This window comes from Hylobates moloch, unplaced genomic scaffold (genome assembly GCF_009828535.3).
Source record: "Hylobates moloch isolate HMO894 unplaced genomic scaffold, HMol_V3 SCAFFOLD_14, whole genome shotgun sequence".
In the NCBI taxonomy this organism is placed as follows: Eukaryota; Metazoa; Chordata; class Mammalia; order Primates; family Hylobatidae; genus Hylobates; species Hylobates moloch.
Window position 1 is genome coordinate 61,411,173 of NW_026652289.1, and position 25,730 is coordinate 61,436,902.

The following is a 25,730-nucleotide window of genomic DNA, read 5'->3' on the forward strand; positions in this document are numbered from 1 at the left end:
ATTATCTTAATTTCAGACAAACACATATGTGTGCCCATCTACTATTGGAAGGAAAAAGTTAAGACTTTCGAATAAGCAGAAGAGATTACTGAGTATCTTTTCATTGAAATGCTGGAACCTCTGAAGATTATCTGACCTATAGTCCTACAGGACTCTGTATGCATCTTTGTTTTGTTTTGCTTTTTTAGAGATGGTCTCATTCTGTTGATCAGGTTGGAGTGCAGTGGCACCATCATAGCTCACTGCACCCTTGAATGCCTAGGCTAAAGTGATCCTCCTGCATTATCCTTGGTAGCTGAAACTATTGGAATAGCACTATCATGTCTGGCTTTTTTTTTTTTTTTTTTTTAATGTAGAGACTAGGTCTCGCTATATTGTCCAGGCTAGTCTTGAACTCCCAGCTTCAAGCAATCTTCCTGCCTTTGCCTCCCAAGGTGCTGAGATTATAGGTGTGAGCCACTGTGCCAGGTGTGAGCCACTCTGCATCTTTGTTTTTAATTGTCCATTTTATAATTCTGTAAAGATTGAAGTTCATTTGTAGAAATCTGATAAGAATGTCACTAATTATTGTTTATACACATGCAAATTTAAATTCTTACACATGGAAGGACCACTCCCTGAAAAGTCAGTTTTGCATCCATTTGCAAATTTATTTAAATATTCTCGATTTATAAATGTGTCTATTTGGATTGTCCTTTGAATTTACTGTAACATCTTACTAGTTCCCTCACTTAATTAATAAGCTAATAAAATCTTTGACATGTGTTCATTTTATATTTATATAAGAGTCATAACTTTACTTTAAAAAAAAATCATCCTTTAACAGTTTTGGAGTTCCCACTGAGATGAGCAAAAGGGTCACCCGAAATAATCAGAAATGATGTATCTGACAAGAAGCCAAGCCCAAGCATGATTTTTCTTGGCCTCCACAGGTTAATTTAAAGTTTCTTGTTTTTCTAATTTTAATTTTACTCTCTATTAATTTGTTTTTCTTTTTAGTTCATTTATGGATGGCAAGTTATTCCCTGTTGGCAGCTGCCATGATTGGGAATTTGGTGATCTCTGGAAATGATCTAATGTCTTATAGAGAATACAGTTTGTTAGTTTTTGTCCATCTGTCTATTTTGAGCTCAAATTAGGAATTTCTTGCTCCCAAGGAAGGAGAACAACTCTTTGATATCTGGACTGGTAAGCTTTTTTGTGTTTCTGTGTTTATTTTCTCTCTCTTTCTTTTTCTTTCTTTCTTTCTTTTTTTAGACACTCTGTAGCCCAGGCTAGAGTATAGTGGCATGATCTCAGTTCACTGCAACCTCCGCCTCTACGGCTCAAGCCATCCTCTCGCCTCAGCCTCCTGAGTAGCTGAGACTACAGGTTCACCACCATACCCAGCTCATTTTTGTATTTTTTTGTTGGGGTTGGGGTTTTGCCATGTTGCCCAGGCTGGTCTCGAACTCCCGGACTCCAGCAATCTGTCTACCTTGGCAGCCTCCCAAAGTGCTGGGATTAGAGGCATGAGCCACTGCACCTGGCCACTGTGTTTATTCCCTATTTATCTGTGGCTGAAATGGTAGAATTGAGGATATACACTCTATCTTTATGTCTTTGTATCTGTAATTCAGGAAGTTCCTTATCTCACATTGTGAGTGTAGAATGTTTTCCTGTCTCCAGATGGCATTAATAAATTAGATCATAAAGGAATTCTGTTCTGATTGGTTTGTAGAGATAAATAAGTGCTCATATAAATTGAATATTCATAAAATTACCAGAAAATAAAGAAATCAAACTTGTAATATTTTGAATGTACTCCCTGGACCTCCCAAATTCAGAAACTCTGATTCTCTACTTTTCATGGCAATATAGTAATTTACATAGTTTCAGTGCTGCTCTCTTTGTACTAAGACATAACTAGAAAAATCACTATTCAACCAAGGCCTTGCCTAGAATTTTATATTTGAGAATAATGTTTATTTAATCAGGTATGACAAGTTACTTTTTTTTTTTTTGAGACGGAGTCTCTCTCTGTTGCCCAGGCTGGAGTGCAGTGTCATGATCTTGGCTCACTGTACCTCTGCCTCCCGAGTTCAAGCAATTCTCGTGCCTCAGCCTCCCGAGTAGCTGGGATTACAGGTGCCCGCCATCACACCTGGCTAATTTTTGTATTTTTAGTAGAGATGCGGTTTCGCCATATTGGCCAGGCTGGTTTCGAACTCCTCACCTCAGGTGATATGCTCACCTTGGCCTCCCAAAGTGCTGGGACTACAGGTGTGAACCACTGTGCCCAGCTGACGAGTCACTTTTAAAGAATCAAAGTTGATGTGTTATAGAGCCAATGCTTATAAAGTCCTCCCAGAAAAACTAGCCTGGTATATGGCTTACATGATTTTCAGCCTTATAGGTGGTAAGGAAGGTCACATGCTACAGCCCTAAGAACTTTTGGATATTTGGAGGACTTCTAGAAGAGAGAAATTTACCCAAATTTATAGGTCCTGCAGTTGAAATCTGATGAACAGAGTTTCTTGGGCTTGATTTCCTAGTCTTGGGATAGCAAATAATAGGGGATTTTATTCAGGCTGAGATTCTCTACAAAAACTTCCAACAAAGCAAATGTAAGGTGGCTTATATGGTAAATGAACATTCTTGCTCCACCTATGTAAATTATCAGGCCAAACCTACTGAGACCAGCCTTATTCTGTGAATTTTTGGTTTTTGAGATTGTTTTGGTCAAAAGGGGAGAAGATTGTAAGAATTTTTTTTTAAGTTTTAGAATAAGCAAATGGGATCACTGGATATCCTTTTAATAGAGTCCTGAAGTCTCCAGTGAATATCTGAGCCTAGCCTTTGATTAGGCTACTTACAACTCTGTAGATATTGAGGTTACTTTGTAAATAACTGATCAAAATGCAAATAATTCTTATATAGAGACATGAAAATAAATTCTGTCTGGTGAAGGGGAATTCTCCTTATGGGAAATCCAATTTTGCATTTATTTGCAAATTTACTTCAATATTCCTGATCTACAAATGTGTCCATTCTTTGGATTTGCTTTTGAACTGGTTGTTAACTGATGAATTAAATAAAAATCTTTGACCTGTGTTCATTTTATGTTTGTATGAGAGTCATGATTTTAGCTGTTTTTGAAAGTTATCCTTTAACACCATTGTTTTATTAAATCCTCATCCATGTTTAATAAAACACCATGTTTTATTAAATCCACTCTTACTTTCCTGTTGAATAGATTAGGAATTGGAAGTTCATTCATTCTGTCATTCATTTAACTAATAAAGTGCCTATTATGTGTCAAGAACTATTCTGGGGGCTGGGGATGTGGTGGTGAACCAGAAACACCTCATGGAGCCTCTAGTGGTAAAGAAGATATTAAATAGATTTAAAATAAATATATTATGATAAATTGTGATAATCTCTGAAGGAAGAGGACAGGTGCTTGAGGAAGTGACCTTTACTGGCAGAGGAAAAGGCACTTGTGAAGGCCTGATCTGCAAATGTGCTTGGCCTGATAAAGATGAGAAGGCCTAGGTGGCTAAGTATAGAGAGAGCTGAGTGGGATGAGAAATGGAGATGTAGGTGAGGGCCAGATCAGGCACACCTTGTTCATAGAGTCCAGAGTTTCTTCTAAGATCAGAAAGCCATTTGCTTCAGGTCACAGAGCCAAAATGAAATTTGGTCTATGTAATGTAAAACTTGTATTCTTAACCATTTGGAGGGGTGGGGCAAAGCTTTCATTTTTGGATTTAGCCAGGTATTCAAGAAAAAGTAGGAAAGTTTGAAGCTCATTTTTCACAATGATTCTCTCTTCTGCATGTTATTAGTCTTTCACCTCATTCTGGACCTGTCTAGATCTGGGGTGAGGCTTAAAGAACATTTAAGGGCATTAGAAACACCTAAAAAAATATAGACACTGTATTTATATTTCTGTGGCTTGTGGCTTCCTGACATTCATAGTATCTTGCACAATACCAGACATATTGCAAGTACTCAATAAATATATGCCGATTAATTTATTAATCCCTAATATGACAGTAGGCCATGTGTTCTCATGAAGATAATTTAGAAATGAAAATGTAATTTTTTTTCTGGATGAAGTTGCCAAAATTCTAGATTTACCTTTATTTTGTGGCAATTTTTTATTGTCTCTATTGCTAAAGCAGAGCAGACAGATAGATAGATAGATAGATAGATAGATAGATAGATAGAGAGAGATATATCGATTCATTCATTCATTCACTATTTCATTCATCCTAATTTGGCTCAGGAAGAATATAAGATGGTATTAAAGCAAGAAATGGGAACACTCTGCTGGTGTTATTCAGTATTCCCAGGAAGTAAATATTACATAAGCTAACTAGAAAGCATATGTCACAAAGATTGCTGAACAATGGTTTATAACAAGGAAAGTTGTGAGAAGCTTAACAAATGCAGAGATTTATAATGATCTCAGGTTATCTACCACCAGCAGACAGAGGATACAGTAGCTAGAAGCTGGAGGGCTTTGAATTTCCAGGTGGCAGAAGAACTTTTGGGAACCAGCTTTGGGTCCTAAATATTCCAGACAACAGATAGAAGGTGAGATAAGGAGTAATTAAAGACCATCTCACTAAGTTATATTTGAGATAGGAAAGGGATCCACTTACGCATTCTTTAACACTTTGGTCAATTAAATTAAATAGCAGGGAATAGTAGAGATGGTTACACTTAGGACATTCAGTATTTGGTCACTCGCTTGCTTATTCTTTCATTTTCTTATTCACTCAACCTACACTTAGTATCTACAAAATGCTGGATATGGTTCTAGGTGCTAAAGATACTGAGATAAAGATGAAATCCTTTGCTTAAAAACAAAATCCACTGTTTCACAAGACTAGAGTTTAGACTAAAACATGCATAGTTTAAACACTAATTACATTAATTCTGGCTTCATATTTCCTTATAATAGGGTATTGAAATAAATTTTTTAAATGCTACCAGAATAATATATCAAAAATGATCTGCTCAGAAACTTAATAAATTCTAATGCTATTACATAAACACAATGATCATTTTAATAAGTAATAACACCATCTAAATCAATATTAAATCCATAGAATGATGAATTTTACAAGTGGAAGGGACTCTAGAGATCGTCTTGTCCAACCTTTTGATTTACAGAGCAGGAAACTCAGACCAGAGTGAGGACCTGACTTGTCTGAGACCATCCAGGAGAATTAGTGGCTGAGCTAGAGTCCAAATTCAGGCCTCCGATCCTACCTCAATCCTCTTTCTTTTACATTCCTAAACACATAAAATGGCTATTGAATCACTAACCTTTGCGGGCATCTGCTTGTAAGACTGGTATAGGAGTGAAATAGGGATCTGTGTGATGAGAAGATGGCAGAACCGTGAGGTTGGATATGGTAGACCCTTTGATTAACTTCGGAACCTTTACCTAGATAATCAAAAATTTGTTTCAGCAAACATTTTTGCCTTCACAGTGAACACAGTTTTCTTCTTGTAAACAATAAAGTTATGAATAGTTGCATTAAGTTTTAATAAAGTAGCAATATCAGCTCCAATTTTATTGCTTATGAATATCCTGTGCTATTGTCTACTACCGTCAGGAGTTTGTGTAATTTAAAATAGTTAATTAAATCCAATTAACAAGTTGTGATTTCCACTATATAAAGTCAACATAGTAGTTAATAAAAGAACTATTAAGATTTTGTTCAATTTTAATGGCTACAATATACAAATGCTAAATCTTGACAGAGAAGGTTTTGAATACAGCAAAGTTTTGTCCCAAAAAATTTCCCAGGAAATAAATGTTAGAGTGTTAATGTTAAAAAATAAACCTGGAAGACTTAAAAGATAAACATATCAATCAATATTAATTCTGGGTAGATTCTTTTGCAGATCTCAGAGATGGTTACAAAGACACAATATCTAGATCAGTTATAGGAGCTAATTACTTTTCCTAAAGTCATAAAATGCTTTTATTACAGTTACAAAATATGAATTGCTTCTATTAAATGGTTTCTAGATTTTAAAGATTACATATATTGCATATAAATCACATTTGATTGTATAGTCCAACTATACTATTTTTACCTTTATTATAGGAGTTTATGAATTACCTGGGTTCTCTCAGCAGGGAAAATGCAACTGTTTGGTATTTATAGACTGAATCTTCAAGTCATTTTCCAAACATTAATTGATTTGCATAACTTCCAAGGGAACTAGGTAACAGTTTGCTATTTAACTAATAAAGAACTCAAGACATAAAGATTAGTAGATTTGTTTCAGGCCATACAATATACTAGATATGCACAGATTATTCAATTCTGAAATTAATCTGATTTTAAATTGGTAAAATTTGCCATTGGACTCGGTTGCACAATACCTTATTGCCATTAAGGTCATAGTGACTTTAAGGAAAAAGAAAGGGAAAGCTTCAAGACCAGAGGGAGAAAATCACTTCACAAAATAAGTATCTATTAGCTGAGAAATGTCTGAACAAAGGGTTAGGGCCCCCACTGCCAGGATGTGGTAACACCATGAACATCAAACACTTTGATGATGTTTGGTAAATAAATAAAAACAGTATTTTGAATAGGAAAGAGTAGGCTGTTAGTGCAATCTGTTTCTCCCCAGGTGAGTCAGAAGGAGAAAGGGAGGTGCTACCAGCCTCGCCTTAATGAGAGTGCAGGACTCATAAGAAGATTTATTTATTATGAGACTCTGGTCTTCCTGATCCACATTGATTTCTTCCCCTTATCCTCAGCTCTCCTCTCCCCACCTCATCTCCAGACATAAGTAGCTTCCAGGATCTCCTCTTAATCAGGGAGGCTGCGATATCCAATGCACTGTGCTCTAGCAGGCATGCACACAGCTAAGAATATTCAATATCAAAAGTGGCAGGGTCTCCACTTGTCTGATTGATAAAAGGATCAGTGAGACAAAGGTAAATCGGAGGAAGAGAGAAAGATTCAACTTAAATAAAACTGTCAAGCACTGTGATGATGTAAAATATAGGTTTGGCAGTTTCAGGACACAGAGCATAATTTATCCGGATTTTCTGAAAGCCTTTGACAAAGAACATCTGACAACCTGCTCTGGCAAGCTGAAGTAGCAGGATTGAACATAAAACACAACATAAAGGATGACACAAAGGAGAGGACAGTAGGCAGGTGATGTTCAGACTCTGTCAGGCAATCAGCACATTCATAACACTGCTTTAATTCTTTCAATTGCATCAATCTAAACAATGTAAAAACCAGAGTGAAGAACTATGCTGAAAAGGCAGTGAGGTGACTGTGTGTGTAGTGTGTGTGTGCACGTGTGTGTATGTGTATGTGTTGGGGAATGGAAGGTAGTGTTTTCGTTGACAGAAATAAATCCCTCAGATTGTGTCACTGGATAGGAAACATCTGTCCACTCTGCTGTCCTCTTACCTTATCCATGGTAAGGATAATCACTTCTGCGTATGCTTGGTTGGAGGGTGAAGGAATGAAACGACCTTCAGCATTTACTGAGCACTTTCTATATAACACTAACTTTAACACGCTGAGCATTAAATTTCATGAGCAATGGAAAAGCTAAGGGCTGTAGGAGTATAGAAGAGGGAGTAATTAACTCTGCCTGCTTGTATTGCAGAAGGCTTTGCAGCGACTCTCAGCCCTAACTGTATATTAGAATCACTCAGGGAGCTTTTTAAAAATACTGCCACCTGGGCCCCAACCCTGGGCAATTAACTCAGAATAGGTTAGGCTGGGGCCTGGGCCTTGGTATGTCTAGAAAGCTCCCCAGGTGATTCTGATGTGTAGCCAACGTTAAGCTGTACTGCAGTAAGTGATATTTAAATTGCATCTTAAAGAAAGCACTAAATTATATCAGGTGGAGAAGAGGATACAGTTATAGGTAGAAAAAGTGGTAGCAATGGTGCAAAACAGCATATTTTATGCATGAAGATTTCACTGACGAGGAGGGGCTCTATGTGACTGGAGTATAGGGTACGGGTATGAGAAGGAGGGTAGGATGGGGGAATGAGACTGGAAAGGTAGATTGAGACTGATGCAAATTAAAGAAATCAGCTTTATGAATGTGCTGATCACCTGAAAGGATTCAAATATCATCTGCTGTGGCTTCTCTTGTCATGCTTTTTATTATATTTTATTCTGCAACCATACTTTGTAGTTTGTATAATGATATAATATAAATCATATTATAAATAGAACAATGTCCCTTCCAGCTAGTTTTTCATTATTATTTCCTCAACTGGAATTCAGAACTTTATCACTTGATGCTAAATCTTCTATAATAGCTTAAAAAATTTTTTTTTGAGACAGGGCCTTACTCTGTCACCCAGGCTGGAGTTCAGTGGCACGATCACAGCTCACTGCAGCCTTCACCTCCTGAGCTCAGATGATCCTCCCACCTCAGCCTCCCAGGTAGCTGGGACCACAGGTGTGCACCAACACATCTGGTTAATTTTTTGTATTTTCTGTAGAGACAGGGTTTCGCTATATTGCCCAGGCTGGTCTTGAACTCCTGAGCTCAAGCCATCCTCCTGCCTTGGCCTCCCAAAGTGTTGGTATTACAGGTGTGAACCACTGCACCCAGCCAAAAATTTTTGAAAATGTAAAAAATATAGAAAAACTTAAAGAAGAAAACAGTAATCATATTCCCATCAGCCAGAATTAACTATTATTAATATTTTGGCATATTTGCTTCCACTGTTTTCAAATAGAAAAACCATCCTATTTTATTATTTTGGTAAAAATGATGTACGCCCATTATAAAGATTTCAGGCAGTGTAGAAATACAAAAGACAAAAGTTTAAGAAATCGTGCCAAATATCATCAGGTGATCCATCATCCCTGACATCTTTAGAATGATTGATACATCCTTGTATAAAAAGTAGGACTTATTAATTTTACATGAGGAAAAAAGGCTGAATTAAACCTAACACATTATTAAACTTCAAATAAATATTTCTTTACCACAAGATTTCTCTGAATTAAAAACGATTCCTCTGCAACGGCTGGCAAATTTTTCCTTAAAGGGCCAAATAACAAATATTTTAGGGATGAAGGCTCTGTTCAGATCTGTTGTTTTGTAGTTAAAAGCAGCAGGCAGACAATTTGTAAATAAATGAGTGAAGCTGTATGCTGTGGTCTGAATGTTAGTGTCCTGCCTAAATTTACATGCTGAAACTTAATCACCAATGTGATACTTTTAAGAGATGGGGCCTTTGGAAGGTGGTTAGATCATGAGGATGGAATCGTCATGAATGGGATTATAAAAAGAGACCCCAGAGAGCTGCTACGTCCCCTCCATCATGTGAGGACACAGAGAGAAGGCGCCATCTATGAACCAGGAAACAGGTCCTCACCAGACACCAAATCTGCCAGCAGCTTGATTTTGGACTTCTCAGCTTCCAAAACTGTGAGAAATAAATTTCTGTTGTTTATAAACCACCTAGTTTATCGTATTTTTGTTACAGCAGCCCAAATGGACAAAAACTTTATTTACAAAAACAGGTGGCCTGCCCTCAAGCAGTAGTTTGTGTACCCCTGCTCTAGAGTTAAATAAAGTTGATTCTGAAAAACATTTAGATCTATTTACTACATGATTTTATTTTGAATACTATATCTTAGCTTCAAATGGTGAGAAAATTAGAACTCTCTTGATGCCCTGATCTCCACTCCCTCACCTCCCCAGTCTTGATTGTATCATTATTTTTGCACCATCCAGATTTATAATGTTCACATTCTGTTTTGGTACCATGATTCTATGATTGTTTAGTATTAGCTCTACATGTAAATGGGTCCAGTGCTCACAAATAGTTCATTTGTCATGCCTTCTCTGCTTGAGCTCCTTGATTCATCTCTTAATTGGCTAGCTTTGGTTATCGAGTATTTTTTCCCAACAAGCGTTCATGTGTACTTTACTAGAATTAAAGCAAGTCATACTTGAATTACATCTGGGGTCATCCTTTCTTTTCTCCAAATTTTGTAGACATTGCACCATTTTCTTCCACAATGAGAATTATTGTGAAGTCTGACAGCCATCTGCTTTTCCACCCCTGTTGGTGATTTACTTTCTTCTCATCTGGATGTCTGAAGCATTCTTTGTCTTTGAAATCCAAATATTTAACTAAAATATATTTGTATGTTAAATATTCAAAATCAAATTTTCCTGGGATTTGATGTTTTCTTTTTACCTGTAGATTCAGTTCTTTCTTGACTTTGAGAAAATTTTCTTACCTTGTATTATCGAATACCCTTTCTCTTTCATTTTCTGGGTTCTCTGTTTTAGGGACACCAAATATCCTTAAATGTTGGCTCATCCTTATCTTTCATATTGTGGTACTTGGTTCCTTTCAGAATAGGATATCCTGAGTTTTAGCTGAGTACATGGCTGTCCACTTACAGAATACATTTCCCAGCATCCCCTGTGGCTAAATGTGGACCAGTGACCAAATTCCGGCCAATAAGATGTAAGCAGAAGTGATCTGTGTAACCTCTGGGTCATGTCCTCAGAGTGCTTGGCAGTACTATCATCATCCTTCCTATGGGCTGAAATGTTCGTGTGGAGAGGAGCCAGCTTCCACCATTGGGATTAGAATGTCCTGTAACTACTGTAATGAGCAGCTGATGGAGATCAAGATGAAAGAAATCGTATCTTGAATGACTGTGTGGAGCAGAGCTGTCCTGCCAGCCTTGGACTTCTCATTTGTGGACTGTTTTGAGAGTGAGAAATGCAGTAATTTATTTAAGTCATTATATTTTTGGATTTCTGTTATAGTTTGTACTGAACAGGTATATCTATTAGCTTCTAATTAACCTCCTTTGTCTTTTTCTTCTGCATTTACTGTACTTACAGTCTTTTCTCTATGTCAGTATTTTAATATTCAGCAGTGTTTGTTATGTTCATTGTATTTATAGTTTATTTATGAGTTCCATAAAGTATTCTGGTATTCAATTTGTTTCCTTATATCTGCAATCTCCCTTTTTTTATTCTGCTATTTTATCATCTCATGTTTGAGCTCTAGTTTTAATTATTTATGTTCTTATTAAGTTGTAGTATAATGTGAAGAAATTGTGAGAAAATTCCTTCTGTTCCTTAATTTATGTTTTTTCTAGGTTAGGCTTTGTCTTTTGCAGCCCCTAATTCTCCCTTCCATTTCCCCTCCCTTGCTTTCGTTAGCTGTGGGTGAAATACTGACGTGGAGAAAATGCAAAGACAATAGGAAATCCATATAGTGACCATATCATTTCTTTTTCCCTTGTGCATACTTGGGTAGCTCTGTCCAGACATTCTACTTGCTGTGATGTAGAATCTCCTCTCCCATTATCTGGTACCAGTGTGTGATCTCTCCCAGCAACATGTGAGAACTGGGCATTCTGGGTTTTTTCTACCTTTCTTTTACCTGAGGGCTTGGAGCGGGGAAGCCTCTGTTGAGGTATGCAGTCCTTGTTAAAGTTTTCAGGCTCTCCTGCCTCTCTTGAGATCTTGAGAAACATCCTCTATCAGGGCTTGCTTACTTAGTTGAAGATAACGCCATCTCTCCCTACCTTCAACCCCTAAGGACTTTGGAATATTTTCATAGAGTCCTGAAGACTCTGCTTCTCTTAGAAAGTATCAGACACATTATATACTTTCCAATTTCATGTTTCTTAAAAGCCTATGTAGTCAAAAGACAGAAAAAATAAGGATGTCTGCTTGACTGTCTTCTTTCCAGATTTTGTAGTATTTTTGAGAATCTCAGTATTTTTATAATTTACTGGTAGTACTTGGAGGGTAGGGAAAGGTTAGGATTGGAGCTATGCTGTACCTCTCTACTTTGCTCCCATATCTTCTGCTTAGTGAATTTGTGCTCAACCTGGATGATCATATTCGGCAACCCTGCCCCAACCCCCTCCCCATGTTATGGAAGAGGCAAACTAAGAATCAGAAAGGAAAAATAGCCAAAGCATACAGTTTATCAATTTCAGAGGCAGAATGAAAAATGCATGTCACTGCTTCATGGCCCAGTGGGGCTTTTTTGTTTTTGTTTTTTACTGTACTTTCTTAGTTTCTGACGCTTTCACCAAGCACAGCTTAGGTCACCGGCTCTACCCTATGTCCTACCACTCTGCCAGCTTTCTCAGGTCTTTCTTGGTGCCACTTAACTTAAATACAGTAGGTGTCTCACTTCCTCTCTGTCAGGTTTACCAGCATTCTTGGAGACAGAAGAAAATTCCCTGGGGAGGCATCTATAATAAAGGCAAGAATCTTGGGCTTGGAGCCCTGGACTGGATTCCTAGCTCTGTCACTTAATTAGCAATGTGCAGAGTGTATGTTATTTAACTTCTCTGAGTCTCAGCTTTATCTTCTGTAAAATAGGAATCCTCTTACCTACAGGGCAAGTAATTTTTATGTAAAGGATCTGCTTCTGGAAGCATTTCATAATTCTGAACTCACATAATTCAAGACAGGCAAAGAATGGCAGGTATGGCAAATACTGCTGGCTGACATCCAGAAATTACATCTCCCAGACTGCCTTGCAGCTTTGTGTGGCTTTCAGACAAGGTTCTGGCCAGTGTTATAGGAACCTACTGACTCTACTGACTGAAATAAAGACATGATGGTGGGAGCCAAGTAGCCACCTGAGATCACAAGATGCCTGTCCAGGAGGTCAGGGCAGTCAGATGGAAAGTGTGTATGGACCTGACATTGTGGAACTGCCAGATGAGCCACAAACATCTATGCTCAAACTGTTAATTATGGTTGTATTTAATCTATTGTTATTTTCTACATTTTCAAGCTCATATCCTAAATAATACAGGACACACACACACACACACACATATATAATTCACTATATGTGTGTGTGTGTGTGTGTGTATATATATATATAAAATTCACTCAAATGTGAATTATTTCAAACTTTATGTATAAAGCCAGAATTTGGCTGGGTGCAGCGGCTCATGCCTGCAATCCCAGTGCTTTGGGAGGGTGATGTGGGAGGATTGCTTAAGGCCAGGAGTTCGAGACCAGACTAAGCCACATAGTAAGATCTAGTCTCTACAAAAAATAAAAAAAAATTATCTGGGCATGCACCTGTAATCTCAGCTACTTGGGAGGCTGACTGAGGTGAGAGGATTGCTTGAGCCCAGGAGTTTAAGGCTACAGTGAGCTATGATTATGCCACTACATTCCAGCCTGAGTGACAGAGAGACCTGGTTTCTGTATCATGATATTTTGAATTTATAGAATCCTATTTTACATAAAATTCACCATCACTGTTCTTCCATAAGGCTATTGTGAGGAATTAATGAATTAATATATGGAGATGCACTCCATAAATTATTTTTCACACCAGGAATGGTTTTTTTTTCCATGTAAACATTTTTTTGAAGTACAACATTATTTTTTTTCTTTTTCTTTTTTTTTTTTTTTTGAGACAAGGTCTTGCTCTGTTGCCCAGGCTGGGGTGCAGTGTTGTAATCACAGCTCACTACAGCCTCGACCTCCTGGGCTCAAGCAATCCTCCTACCTCAGCCTCTTGAGTAGCTGGAACTACAGGTGTACACCACCAGGCCTGGGTAATTTTTGTATTTTGTGTAGAGATTAGGTTTCACCATGGTGTCCAGGCTAGTCTTAAATTCCTAGGCTCAAGTGATCCTCCCACCTCAGCCTTCCAAAGTGCTGGGATTACAAGTGTGAGCCACCATGCCTAGCCACAATATTCATTTTTTAAAAGGCACAAGTGACGAATTGTTATCAAGTGACCACTGTGGGTAACTAGTATCCAGAGCAAGGAGTAGAGCATTACAGACACCAGAAGCCCCTCGTGTGCTCCCTCCCAGTCACTACCACAACTCAAAGGAAGCCAGCATTCTAAATTCTATTGCCACCTATTGTTTTCTGTTTTCAAACTTTATATAAATAGATTATTACAGTATACATTCTTTTGTATCTGGCTTTTTTCTTTCAAAACTGGTTGTGAGATTCACCATGTTGTTGTGTACAGCAGTATGTTCATGTCATGAACTTTTAAGTACTGATTTTAAGTCATAAATTATACATACAATCAGTAAGACTTGAGCCTCACCTAGCACTTTTTTGCATTTCTTATAATGTTCCTTCTAGAATATTCTCCACCTCTAGGCTCTGCTATTAAATTGTCACCCTTTAACAACTAGCTTAAATGTAATCTCCTGTAGGAAATCACTTCTGATCTCTTCTTCCTCTGATTTTCTATAGTTTTTCTTTTTACTTATCTTGTTACATTTATAACATATATTGTAATTATTTGTATACTATCCTGAAGGCATTGTGCAATTCAAAACTCATTTAATTCTGTCTTATTATCTCAATTGAAGAAGAAAAAGAGCAAAGAATGTTTTAAAAAACAATCACTTAAGACTTTCTGGGAAGGAGCAATTAAAATGGACATAATAGTAGCAAATATTTTCTATTTTGATAAAGGTAATACAATAGCAAGTATTACCTTTATGGTAATGGTGGAGCAGCTTATAAAAGACTCTCTCTCCTGAGGACAATAATAACAAACTCTGGACAAAATGTAAAAAAAAACTAAAAACAAACAAACAAAAAAACCCACAAAACTCCAACTATTTGAAGGCACTGAGAATGAAAGCAGGCAAAAGCTAGAGGGTAGCTGATCTTGAAAGAAGGGAACTGCAACAGTTGAGATTTATGTGTGTGTAATTTCTGGCCTGGAAGTACTTCTCAGACTATGAGAGGCAGAGTGGCTATAATTCAAGAAGAAAAACACAGTCTTACTGGCTTGAAAGTCAGAGGATGGAGTTTAGTGCTGTCATAAAAGCTGAAAATAGGGAGAAATAATAGAAATGAGGAAACTGCAAGAAGGACAGGAGATTCCAAAATTTGCAAATAAATGACATATAAATCCTTGGCTGACCTCTCAGCTTCACGTATCTGAAAGAGGTTTTAAAGGGGCCCAGCCAGGATGGAACCATTAAAGACTTTTAAAAAATGAGCAGAGATTTCAGCTGCTACAAACCACAGCAAGGATAGAGTCTGGAGTTTGAATCTAGCCAAATTAACTGCCTACTTGAATAAGAATCAGCACTTTAGGAAGCAAGATAAAAATTCCAAGTCTCTACAATGTATCATTTATAATGTTCATAACAATAAAAGTTCCTGTATATACAAAGAAATAGGAAGAGACAGTCCATAGTCAAAAGAAAAAGTAGGCAATAAAAACAGATCCTAAGATGACTCTGATATTAGAATGAGCAGATAAGGACTCTAGAGCTGCTGTTATACATATTTTAAGGACCTTAAAAAAATAATAATACTAAATGAACACATGGAAAATCTAGGCAGAGAAATTAAATGTATATAAAAGAGGACTTAATGGAAATTCTAAAACCGAAAGTAAAATATTTGAAATAAAAAATTAATCAAATAGGTTTGATAGCAAATTAGAGTGGGCAGAAGAAAGGGTAGGGAACTTGAAGAGCAATCAATAGCTATTACCTAATCTGAATAACAAGAAAAAAATTTTACATAATGGTTCTTCAGTGACCTGTAGGACAATATCGTGGTATAATCTGCATGTAATTGAAGCCCCAGAAGGAGACGAGGGAGAGAATTATAGAGAAAAATATTTAAAGAAACAATGGCCAAAATCTTCCCCAATTTGTTAAAAAAAACAGAAGCTTACAGATCCTAGAAACTCATACAATGAACCCCAAGCAGAATAAACACAAAGAAAACTACATTCAAGCATATGATAATCAAACCCCTGGAAGTAGAAGGCAAGAAAATCTTGAAAGCAGCCAGAAAAGAAAAAAGATCCATTATACACACAGGGGATCAATTATTTGAATAATGGTTGACTTCTCATCAGAAACAATGGAACTTTAAAGCACTGAATAAGGAAAAAACAAAAAACAAAAAACATGGCTACCCCAAATTCTATACCCAGGGAAAAATCTTTCAAAATAAAGGTAATCTAAATAGTTTGACTTTTTTTTTTTTTTTTTTTTTAGACAGAGTCTCACTGTTGTTGCCCAGGCTGGAGTGCAATGGAGCTATCTTTGCTCACTGCAACCTCTGCCTCCTGGGTTCAAGCAATTCTCCTGTCTCAGCCACCTGAGTAGCTGAGCTTACAGGCATGTGCCACCACCCCCAGCTAATTTTTATATTTTCAGTAGAGGCGGGATTTTGTCGTGTTGGCCAGGCTGGTCTTGAACTCCACACCCCAAGTGATCGCCTGCTTTGGCCTCCCAAAGTGCTCGGATTATAAGTGTGAGCCACCATGCTTGGCCAATCTAAAGAATTTTTTTTTTTTTTGGACAAAAGACAAGCAAGTGTTACCAGCAGGCATGAGCTTTCTTTTAAGAAATGCTTGAGGCTGGGCGTGGTGGCTCACGCCTGTAATCCCAGCACTTTGGGAGACTGAGGTGGGTGGATCACAAGTTGAGGAGTACGAGACCAGCCTGGTCAACATGGTGAAACCTCATCTCTACTAAAAATACAAAAACTAGCCGGGCCTGGTGGTGAGTGCCTGTAATCCCAGCTGCTTGGGAGGCTGAGAAAGGAGAATCACTTGAGCCCGGGAGGTGGAGGTTGCAGTGAGCCAAGATCACGCCATTGTATTCACCAACATAAATGATATCCTAGGCCATTAAATAAGTTTCAATCAATTTAAAAAGACTGAAATTGTACAGAGTATATTGTATAGGTCAGATATGAATATGGAAAGGGAACTAAATGAAAAGTTTCCAAGTGTGAGTGGAAACAAAGCTGGGATTGGTGGATTCAATAACCTGGAGAAAACAGTGTTGCCATTTGGCTTCTGATAAAAACCAAGGCACCCTGCTGCCAAAGCTCAGGACAGGCAGGGCATAAGGAAAAAGAGAGAACACAGAAAAAAAAGAAAGAGAAGAGAGAGAGAGAGGAAAGAGACAGGAAGGAAGGGAGAGAGAGAGAGAGAGAAAGAAAGAAAAAGGAAGAAAAAGAAGGAAAGGAAAGAAAGAAAGAAAGAAAGAAAGAAAGAAAAAGAAAGAAAGAAAAGAAAAGAAAAAAGAAAAGTAAAGAAAGAAAGAAAGAAAAGGCATATATGGGGTCATAATTTGCAGAGCTGGAAGGGGTTTTAGGATGATAAAAGGGTAGTTAGCAGCAGAAGTGACAAGGGGGATTGTGAACACAGACTTAAAGAATGTGGTGAATAGAAATGACTGTGGAGGAAACTGCCACAGAAATACTATTTTGAACACATAGCAGCTATCTGAAGTGTAGGCATCTGCATGTCTCACAGACCCCATACAGCGCATCACGTAAAGTAGAGCTATTATGATGCCCCAAATCCCCCCCCAAAACAGTGACTTATGGTAAAATGTGACTAACGAAGGAAAGTATGTAATATAGTCTAGAAAATTTTCCATTAAAATTGTTATGAAATCCAGCACTTAAGCAAAATTTCCTAAAGTGTGTTCCTCAGAATGTAGTTCTGTGAGCTATTCTGCAGAAAGGGGCTCTGAGGAAGTTTGGGAAACATTGCTAACTGCGTTCCCCCTTCTTAAAGATTCATAAGGCACATCAGCATGTTAGTGACTCCAGGTGGCTTAATGGTATAAAAATCAGTCTGACTCTCTTTAACCTCATGTTTCCCAATTTTATGGGACCACAATACTCTTTTTGCATGGAATACCTATTAACATTCCAAAGAACCAGCATTCTTTGGGCTACATTTTAGGGAAAAAAATGATCCAAGGATTAACACATAGCTAACAATGATATTACTATAATTTGTTAATAGGAGTCCATTCTGTAAAGCTATTAATAAAATACAAGTGATAACTTGATTTTACATAAAACTTTTCTTCGAAAGAGCTTGAGACACACTGGACTCAGAATTTTCTGAGGAATTCAGGTTGACAAAAATGTAATGATTCCTGTTGCTATTTTTTCTCACTATATTTAATAATATTTATTTGTGGCATTCCAACAGAAATTTTAACCTTGGAAAGTAATTACTAGAGAATAAAGTACTATCCATTTCACTTACATGACTATTACATTTCATAAGAAAAAATGTGTATACTTGATACCACATCAGAAGAAATGAGTTTAAATGGTAGTCATTTCAGTTAAGATCTAAGAAAGACTTTGGGAATGAGTTTATCATTTATTATAATTATTTTTGCTATTGCTTTTTATTCCTTATTACAGAGCAGTGTGCCAGTCTCTAGGCATTTTCGTTTAAATACTGGCTGGGGTCATAAGTGAAATAAAGTTTGGTCCTCATTTACCTCATCCCAGCAGTTGGGTTGGCACGCAGCTGCAGAACTGCTGGGGCTCTTTTTATTTAATTTGGCATCCCTTCCTGAGCAGTATTAAGACTTTTACTTCAATGACTCCACTGGGCTTTGCCATAATTTCTATGCTGTATCAGTAAAGTCTGTGGAAGAGATGCCTAAGCAAACCTGAAAGGAGGCTAGGAGCGCTTACAGTTCAGGTATTTTTGCGGAAGTCAATGAAGGGATTAACCTCAAATACAGTCCATTAAAAAAATTAACTCATTTAGTAATGAAGCCAATTTTTAAGGAATATTCATTCGATCATTTTAATATTATAGGTATATGTGTGTGTGTAAGAGTTTGTCCTTTTTCACAATTTCTCTTCAAATAATTTTTTTAGATTCTGAATCAGATTGTCAAAATAAAATATATCTTCAAATTCTGAAAGAGCCATATGTAAATTATATGACTCAGAAATTGGGAGTGACAATGTCTCTAATATGCTCTGAGTATTAAAAATAGTAACAAGTAAAAGTGATGAGGACAGGTTGCATATTTTGTTGCATACATAGAAAGCACTCAACAAATGCTCTCTTGAATGCATAAACTGAAAAAACAATACCTTCTGTGAACTTTATTTCCACAATTAGTACAGAAAACAGTTCCACCTAGTCTGCTTTTCTGTCTCATATGTCATGTGTTGGTGGTCATAAATGAGGAAGGAAGGAAACCAAAGGAAACAGACTTTGATCAGAATTATGGATGATGAGAACTAGAAGAGATCTTAGAGATGATTTGATCCAATACCTCAAATTGACAAACACACTAAAGCCCATGAAATATAAGTGATTTGCCCCAAGAATATCACTTAGGAATTAGTGCCAGATCTAGGATTGGAGCCTAATATAAACATGGACTTTTCTTGTAATGAGGATTGTCAATATTATATGAGGTTATGATGTTAGATTTCATTCTTTCTTTCTCTCTCTCTCTTTCTTTCTTTCGACAGAGTCTCACTCTGTCACCAGGCTGGAGTGCAGTGGTGCGATCTCGGCTCACTGCAAGCTCCACCTCCTGGGTTCACGCCATTCTCCTGCCTCAGCCTCCCTAGTAGCTGGGACTACAGGCACCAGCCACCACACCCGGTTAATTTTTTGTATTTTTAGTAGAGATGGGGTTTCACCATGTTAGCCAGGATGGTCTCGATCTCCTGACCTCATGATATGCCCACCTCGGCCTCCCAAAGTGCTGGGATTACAGGCGTGAGCCACCGCACCTGGCCCTAATTTCTTTATTTCTTCTTTTTTAAACATCTTACTTTAGTTTAATCCATCTGGAGTTTTCTTTGTATAGAATGCAAGGATAGGATTTAATCTATTTTTTTTTCCCCAAATCATTAGCCAAGTGACTTGGCACCATTCATCTAACAAGTCCTCCCTTTCCCATTGACTTACATTGTCACCTTTATTACATTTCAAGTTATTTTTTACACTAAGGGCAATATCTATGCTGAGTTTTTAACTCCATTGATCTATCAATTTTTCTACCTATAGAAATAATTATTGTAATTTTATTATATGTTTTAATAAGTGGTATAAAAAGTTCACCTTCATTAATCTTATTTAGGGAAAAAAAACTAGGTCTTTTGCCTATTCTTCAAGATGATGAACACTAGCAAGTTGAAAAAATTAATATTCCATGCAAACCAAATAAAACCCATATGAATTTTGATTGGAATTACATCAGACATACAGATTAATGTGGGAAGAACTGGCATACTTATAAACATTTTCCTTCTCAGGAATATGATAATGTCTTTCCATTTATTCAAATGTTCTCTGATGTTGTTCATTAAAGTTTTGTAGTTTTCTTGACATAGGTCCCCCACTTTTTATGTGAAGATTATTACTAGGTACATGTGTTCCTCATTAGAGAGGGGACTGTGGAGAGGGAGAAGAGAAATAAAGAGAAAGAAACAAAAAGAAGAGGAGGGAAGGGAGAAGGAAGGAAAGAAGCAAGGAAGGAAAGGCAGGCAGGAAGGAGGAAGGAAGAAAGATCATACATCCAAACATGGAAAACAAATCCATTTAAATGTTCATAATAATTATCTCTAGGTAGAGGGATTGAGGTTATATAATTTTTTATCTTTCAACCCTTGTATTTTCCAAGTTTTCTTCAATGAGAATGTGAAAAAAGTGTTACAATCAGAAAATTGGGCACGGGGGTGAACAAAGCTTCATGTTTGCTTCCTGAAGCCAGCTGCTATGTTGACTACCTGGGCCTTGGGCTCACTTCCAAAACATAAGCCCTAGGATTGTGCTACAATCACCTAAGGGAAGTTGTGTGTAGGGCTTGGGGGTGGGAAGAAGAAGATGGAGAGATGAGAGAAATACGGCCCAAAATCATGCCCATGAGACTAGACAGACCCTCCCTGCCCTGTCACTTCTCTACAGAATCCTTCCTCTTCAAACATTCAATTACATTTTATTGAATTAAATTAATCATTTATTGAGTACCTTCTATGCATAATGCATTTTGTAAAGTACCCTAGAAGATATTTAAGTGAAAAAAATATGGCTCTTGCCTTCCAGGAGATCTAACAAGAGGAAAAGATACAAAGTCCCTTTTCAATTCAAGGTATACCATATGAATGCTTTAAAATCATGCTATGATGGCCTAGGCAAGGGAAAATTAATTCTACCTTAAAAGAGCTGGATAGACATTATTATGGACAAAAAGAGGGCTGGCCAGGTGTGCTTGTCACACTTGTAATCCCAGCACTTTGGGAGGCTGAGGCAGGCAGATCATTTGAGGTCAGGAGTTCGAGACCAGCCTGGCCAACATAGTGAAACCGTGTCTCTACTAAAAAAATACAGAAATTAGCCGGGCGTGATGGTGTGCACCTGTAATCCCAGCTACTCAGAAGGCTGAGGCAGGAGAATCACTTGAACCTAGGAGGTGGAGGTTGCAGTGAGCCGAGATCACGCCACTGCACTCCAGCCTGGGCGACAGAGTGAGACTCCGTCTCAAAAAAATAAAAATAAAAAAGAAAAAGAAAAACTTAACATAGTTCTCACTCAATTATACAAGTCTTTAACAAGTTATTATTCAAAGTCACACAAAAATAAATGCAAATTTATATTGCATTCTGACAAGGTTGGACATTATGTCTGAAGTTAGAGATATGAATGTAGTTGGGGAAGTTTTCATCTTAAAAGTACTAGCTCATCTTCTTGTTCTAGTCCTTGAGTTAACACAGCCTTTTATTAAATACTCCGATCTTTTACTTCTGTCTCAGATTGGGGCAGAGAAATTTCTTCATCAAATTCCTTTGTCATTAAGAAAGCAATCTTTGACTGGGCCCAGATCTGTCCCTCAAATGCAGGTCAAAATCACCACCCTCAAAGCTACCTGGAGGGTAGTATAGAATAAGGATAAAGAATGCTAGGTTGAAAGTCCGACTGGCTGAGTTTGAATTATGATCCTTTGACTTAGCTTGTGTGACTTTGGGTGAATTTTATTTAACTGCTTTTTTGCCTCAGTTTCCCCAAATGTAAAATGAAAGTAGGAATAGTACTTACCTCTTAGGGTTACTGTGAGGATTACATGAGATGATCCATGTAAAGTGTACTTAACACCATGCCCAACTCAGAGAAGCCCTCAGAAATGTTAGCTATTGCTTAATAGCTAAATTTTAATTTACCTTCCTTTCAATTAAAGTCCAGTATCTACACTTTAAACTATGGATAAATGGAATAATAAACCCAAGATGGTAGAAAGTTGGTGATAGGTACTTTCCCTGGGATGTAAATGTTTAGATTAAATGCTAATTCCATAAATTAGATGACATAATTCCACAAGATGGTTACAGTTTGAAAATCCTTTTCTGAAAAAGTAAAACCTCCCACCCAAAATTATGGTTATGTTAAACTAACCCAGTATTAGATATGGAGTAAACTTTTAAGTGAGTGGAGAAGACAATGCTAGTGCTCTCTTGGGTCACTGTTTTCACTATACAACTCCTCCTGATAACCTTCTATAAGGGTCAGCCCCATCTTAAGTGAGAAATGGAAAAGGGCATTTTGGAACTCAGAAAATTGAGTTTTCTTAGGAACAATCTTAAAGTGGTTAGGTCCCCAGGCCAGCTCATATAACGTATTAGTAAATCTGAGCCTACCCATTAGACATATCTGGGCCTCTCACCAGCTAGACAAGGAGAAAGGAGAATTATTTTTCTCTAAAAGTAGCTCCTAGTGGCTTTGGGAAGATGAGGAGATAAGGCAAGCAGCATTTCTTACCAAGAAATCGCCCAGGAATACTTCCCCTATGGGCTGGTTTCCTCTTGCCTGTTATTTTTCTCTTTCTCCTCCTGATACATTCTGTTTGTTCCAGCCAGGGTTTCTCTCATCCTCTGGATAGTATAATTACTCAGATAGGATAATTACTCAGATAGGACGTATAAACTAGTGACAAGGAGATGTGCCACCCCTTACCCCAACTCGGAGTGTTAAACTAGAAAAACGGATACATGATCAATGTGGACAGATCCATGTAGAAGCTGACTTAAAAGATTCCAAAAGGGAATGTAGTCTAATTGGTGTTATCAAAGACATAAGACATCATCTGAAGGTGAGTGGCATTTCACAGCAGGAAATTAGTAATAAGGAAGGCAATGATTAAGAACACAGGCTCTAATATCAGATAGAGCCTGATTCTGAGTTTTACCACTTACTAACTGAATGACTGGAGAAAGTAACTTAATTTCTCTATACTGAAGTTTCGTTACCAGTAAGATGGAGATAATATCACTCAATCCACAGGGATTAATGTGATATAACATAATACACATAGTCAACCCCAAGCAGATAGCAGCTATTAATATTTATTATAAAAAGTTGGAGAGTCGAATTTCTCAGCATCCACAAAGCACTCACTTTACAGGGATGTATTCATATCCTTTTGGCAAATGTAGCTTCACAGATGGATGCATCAGACTATAAAAGTGTGATGCTGCTGCCCACCATGAAGATTGTCCAACTAATTACCTTAGTCGGTTTCCCTGTTCACTAAGTGGCCTTCTAACTGGATTCTGTGTGGCTTTCTACTAAGGAGAAAATATGCTCATCAGATCAGGCTGATTTGAACATTCAGGTCTGTTTGACCATGGTAGCTCTCCTCAGAATACATAAAGTGCCATTTCAGTTTGTACATCAGTCTCTTGTGAGTTCAGCTGTACCCAAGAGATTGACTGACTCTGGCAAAATCAAATCTCTAATCCTATAAAGTTGAGGTTAGATCTTGGGCTTCACTAAGGTATTAGCACTCTCGTGGGCTGTAAGTTGCCAGTCAGCTGCCAACAAGACATCAATATTATCACACCTAAAACCATACCTCTTCCTGTTTCTGAACCAGAGGATTTAAATTGTTGACTTGCAAGACAGGAATGGCCTAAAGAATATTTTCTTCGAACTACACGGGGTTTAAAAAAACTTTCTGATCACACATTTAAAAATTAGATTTCACAAAAAATATAAGCATGACTTTCCAGCTTCTTTTGGAAACCCAGCCACAAAAGGCTAGAGCTAAGGTGGCTGCCTCCTGGAGGGAAGGCCTGTCTCCTCAGTTCAGCACTTCAGTAATGTGGACCTAGCCTTTACACGCAGTCATTTCAGTAACTTATCGTCTGCCTGACCCAATACAACTATGTTGTGACTCCTATTTTAAATAAGAACAATTTGGACATTTTCTAAGGGTTTTTACTGCTTATATAAAAGAAAAAAATGTCAGGAAGTAAAAAGTCTGTTCCATGAACACCACTTTTCCTTTTTTTTTTTTCTTTCATTTAGCACAAAGAGATGGTAAGTTTGGAAACACACCCACATTTCAGAAAACATTTGGGTTAAGATAGTCTCTTGGGCATTTCTGTGCATTATGAGATTGGGAACACAAGAGAGTTGGGGAGAGGGTGAGAGTGGGAGAGGAGGCTCATACTGTCCAGTGCTGAGGCTGGGAAATGGCAATAGGAGAGTTGGGTGGTGGATGGGGGTCAGAAAGTGTGAGGAATCAACCATTCCTACTCTCTATCCTTTTCTCTTGCCACCACTTCTCTTGCCCAATAAGTCCTGCTTTTAGCTAATGTTGGAGAGAGGGCTGAGAAGTAGGGATTAGGTATGAGGTTACAGGCAGAATCATAAGTAGTAGTGGGGCATACAGCATTAGGACAGAAAGTAAGAGGGACTGAGAGGAAATCCCAGCCATTCAGTTAGATTAGCCAGTTCTGAGTGGCCATTTATATGAAAGGGGCAGAGAGTTGTATGTAAATGGTCAGGGGAAGGTGCTGCCTGCAGAACTCTAATTAGGCAGTTTTATGATCATCTAACAAGTTCAGGAGATAATGTTATTTTAAAAAGTACTACTGCTTTATAGCCAAAGGGAGAGGAAATAAAGTTTAATAACTAATAAGGACATCAAAGGATAGAGATCATTCAAAAGAATTCTAAAGTTGCCCTTCAGTTAAAGCAGCTGGAGAAGTGATCTAACTTCAGAAGCTGTCTGCATTAAGCCCTGCCTTCTATGATCCTGACTGAAAATCACACAATTGGATTTCAGTGGCCCATTCAAGGCCATCCATCAACTGGCCTCCACAGTCAACCACATCTTTTGGTTTCTACAACTTGATTAGGCAAAGCTCTAAGCCATCCTCCATTACTCTCACTATTCTCTACCTCTGCCTTTGCTTGTATTGCTTCTGGTACTTAAAATGTACACCACCTCTCCTTTAGTCTTGCCCATCAGTTCCTCTAAGGCCTATCTTAAGGCTTGCCTCCATCCATCAATTACACTGATCCTTGAAAGATTGGTGGTTCCACAAGGAACCAAATGAGCATTAATCTGGGAGTCACATAACCAGGACTGTGGCCCTGACGATGATTCTGAAGTAGCCAATTTATCTTTTCAGTATGTAGATAAAGAATTTGTCTTTACAGACTAAGTGGTATACCTATGTTAACTTGGTTTACAGCACCAGCATTGAGAGCGGGATTGAAAACCCAAGTCCTCTGATTCTCCATCTATGGCTCTTTCTACTAAAGCATGCATGGCTGTTTTCAGACCTCTTAGTTGCCAACCATAAACTGATTTATTTTTCAGGCTATTGTGAAGATTATATAATCTTTTAATATAAATAATCAATTATATAAATCTGGTATTTTCAGGTCATATTGCCCAAACTTTATGGCCTAATGAGAGGAATCTCCTCTAAGTAAGTATCTTCTGGGTTTACTTTACACATTCTGTAGTGTAATTTGGAGGCTATGCTTTTAAAGAAAATGTAGGGCGAATAACTCTAGTCTATGGGTACTTAACTTCTATTCTACCAAGGAGGTTTTAAAAGGCTAGGAATGTATACTTGAATTCAAGTACAGTTTAAGGTACAATGGGTTAGAATACTGGAGAACA

At 37.7% G+C, this 25,730-nt stretch overlaps 1 protein-coding gene across 9 annotated transcripts in view; it reads right to left on the reverse strand.

Annotated features, from left to right (window-relative positions):
* IQCH (IQ motif containing H) overlaps positions 1-25,730 on the reverse strand; it is a 257,935-nt gene that overhangs the window by 172,810 nt on the left and 59,395 nt on the right. For all 9 annotated transcript variants that reach the window (XR_009209572.1, XM_058427228.1, XM_058427227.1 and 6 more), the window contains one exon: positions 5,320-5,440. Coding sequence is in view for 8 of the 9 variants with exons in the window: in XM_058427228.1 (XP_058283211.1) it covers positions 5,320-5,440 (121 nt within the window). In the remaining variant the exon portion in view is untranslated. The remainder of the gene's footprint in view (positions 1-5,319; positions 5,441-25,730) is intronic.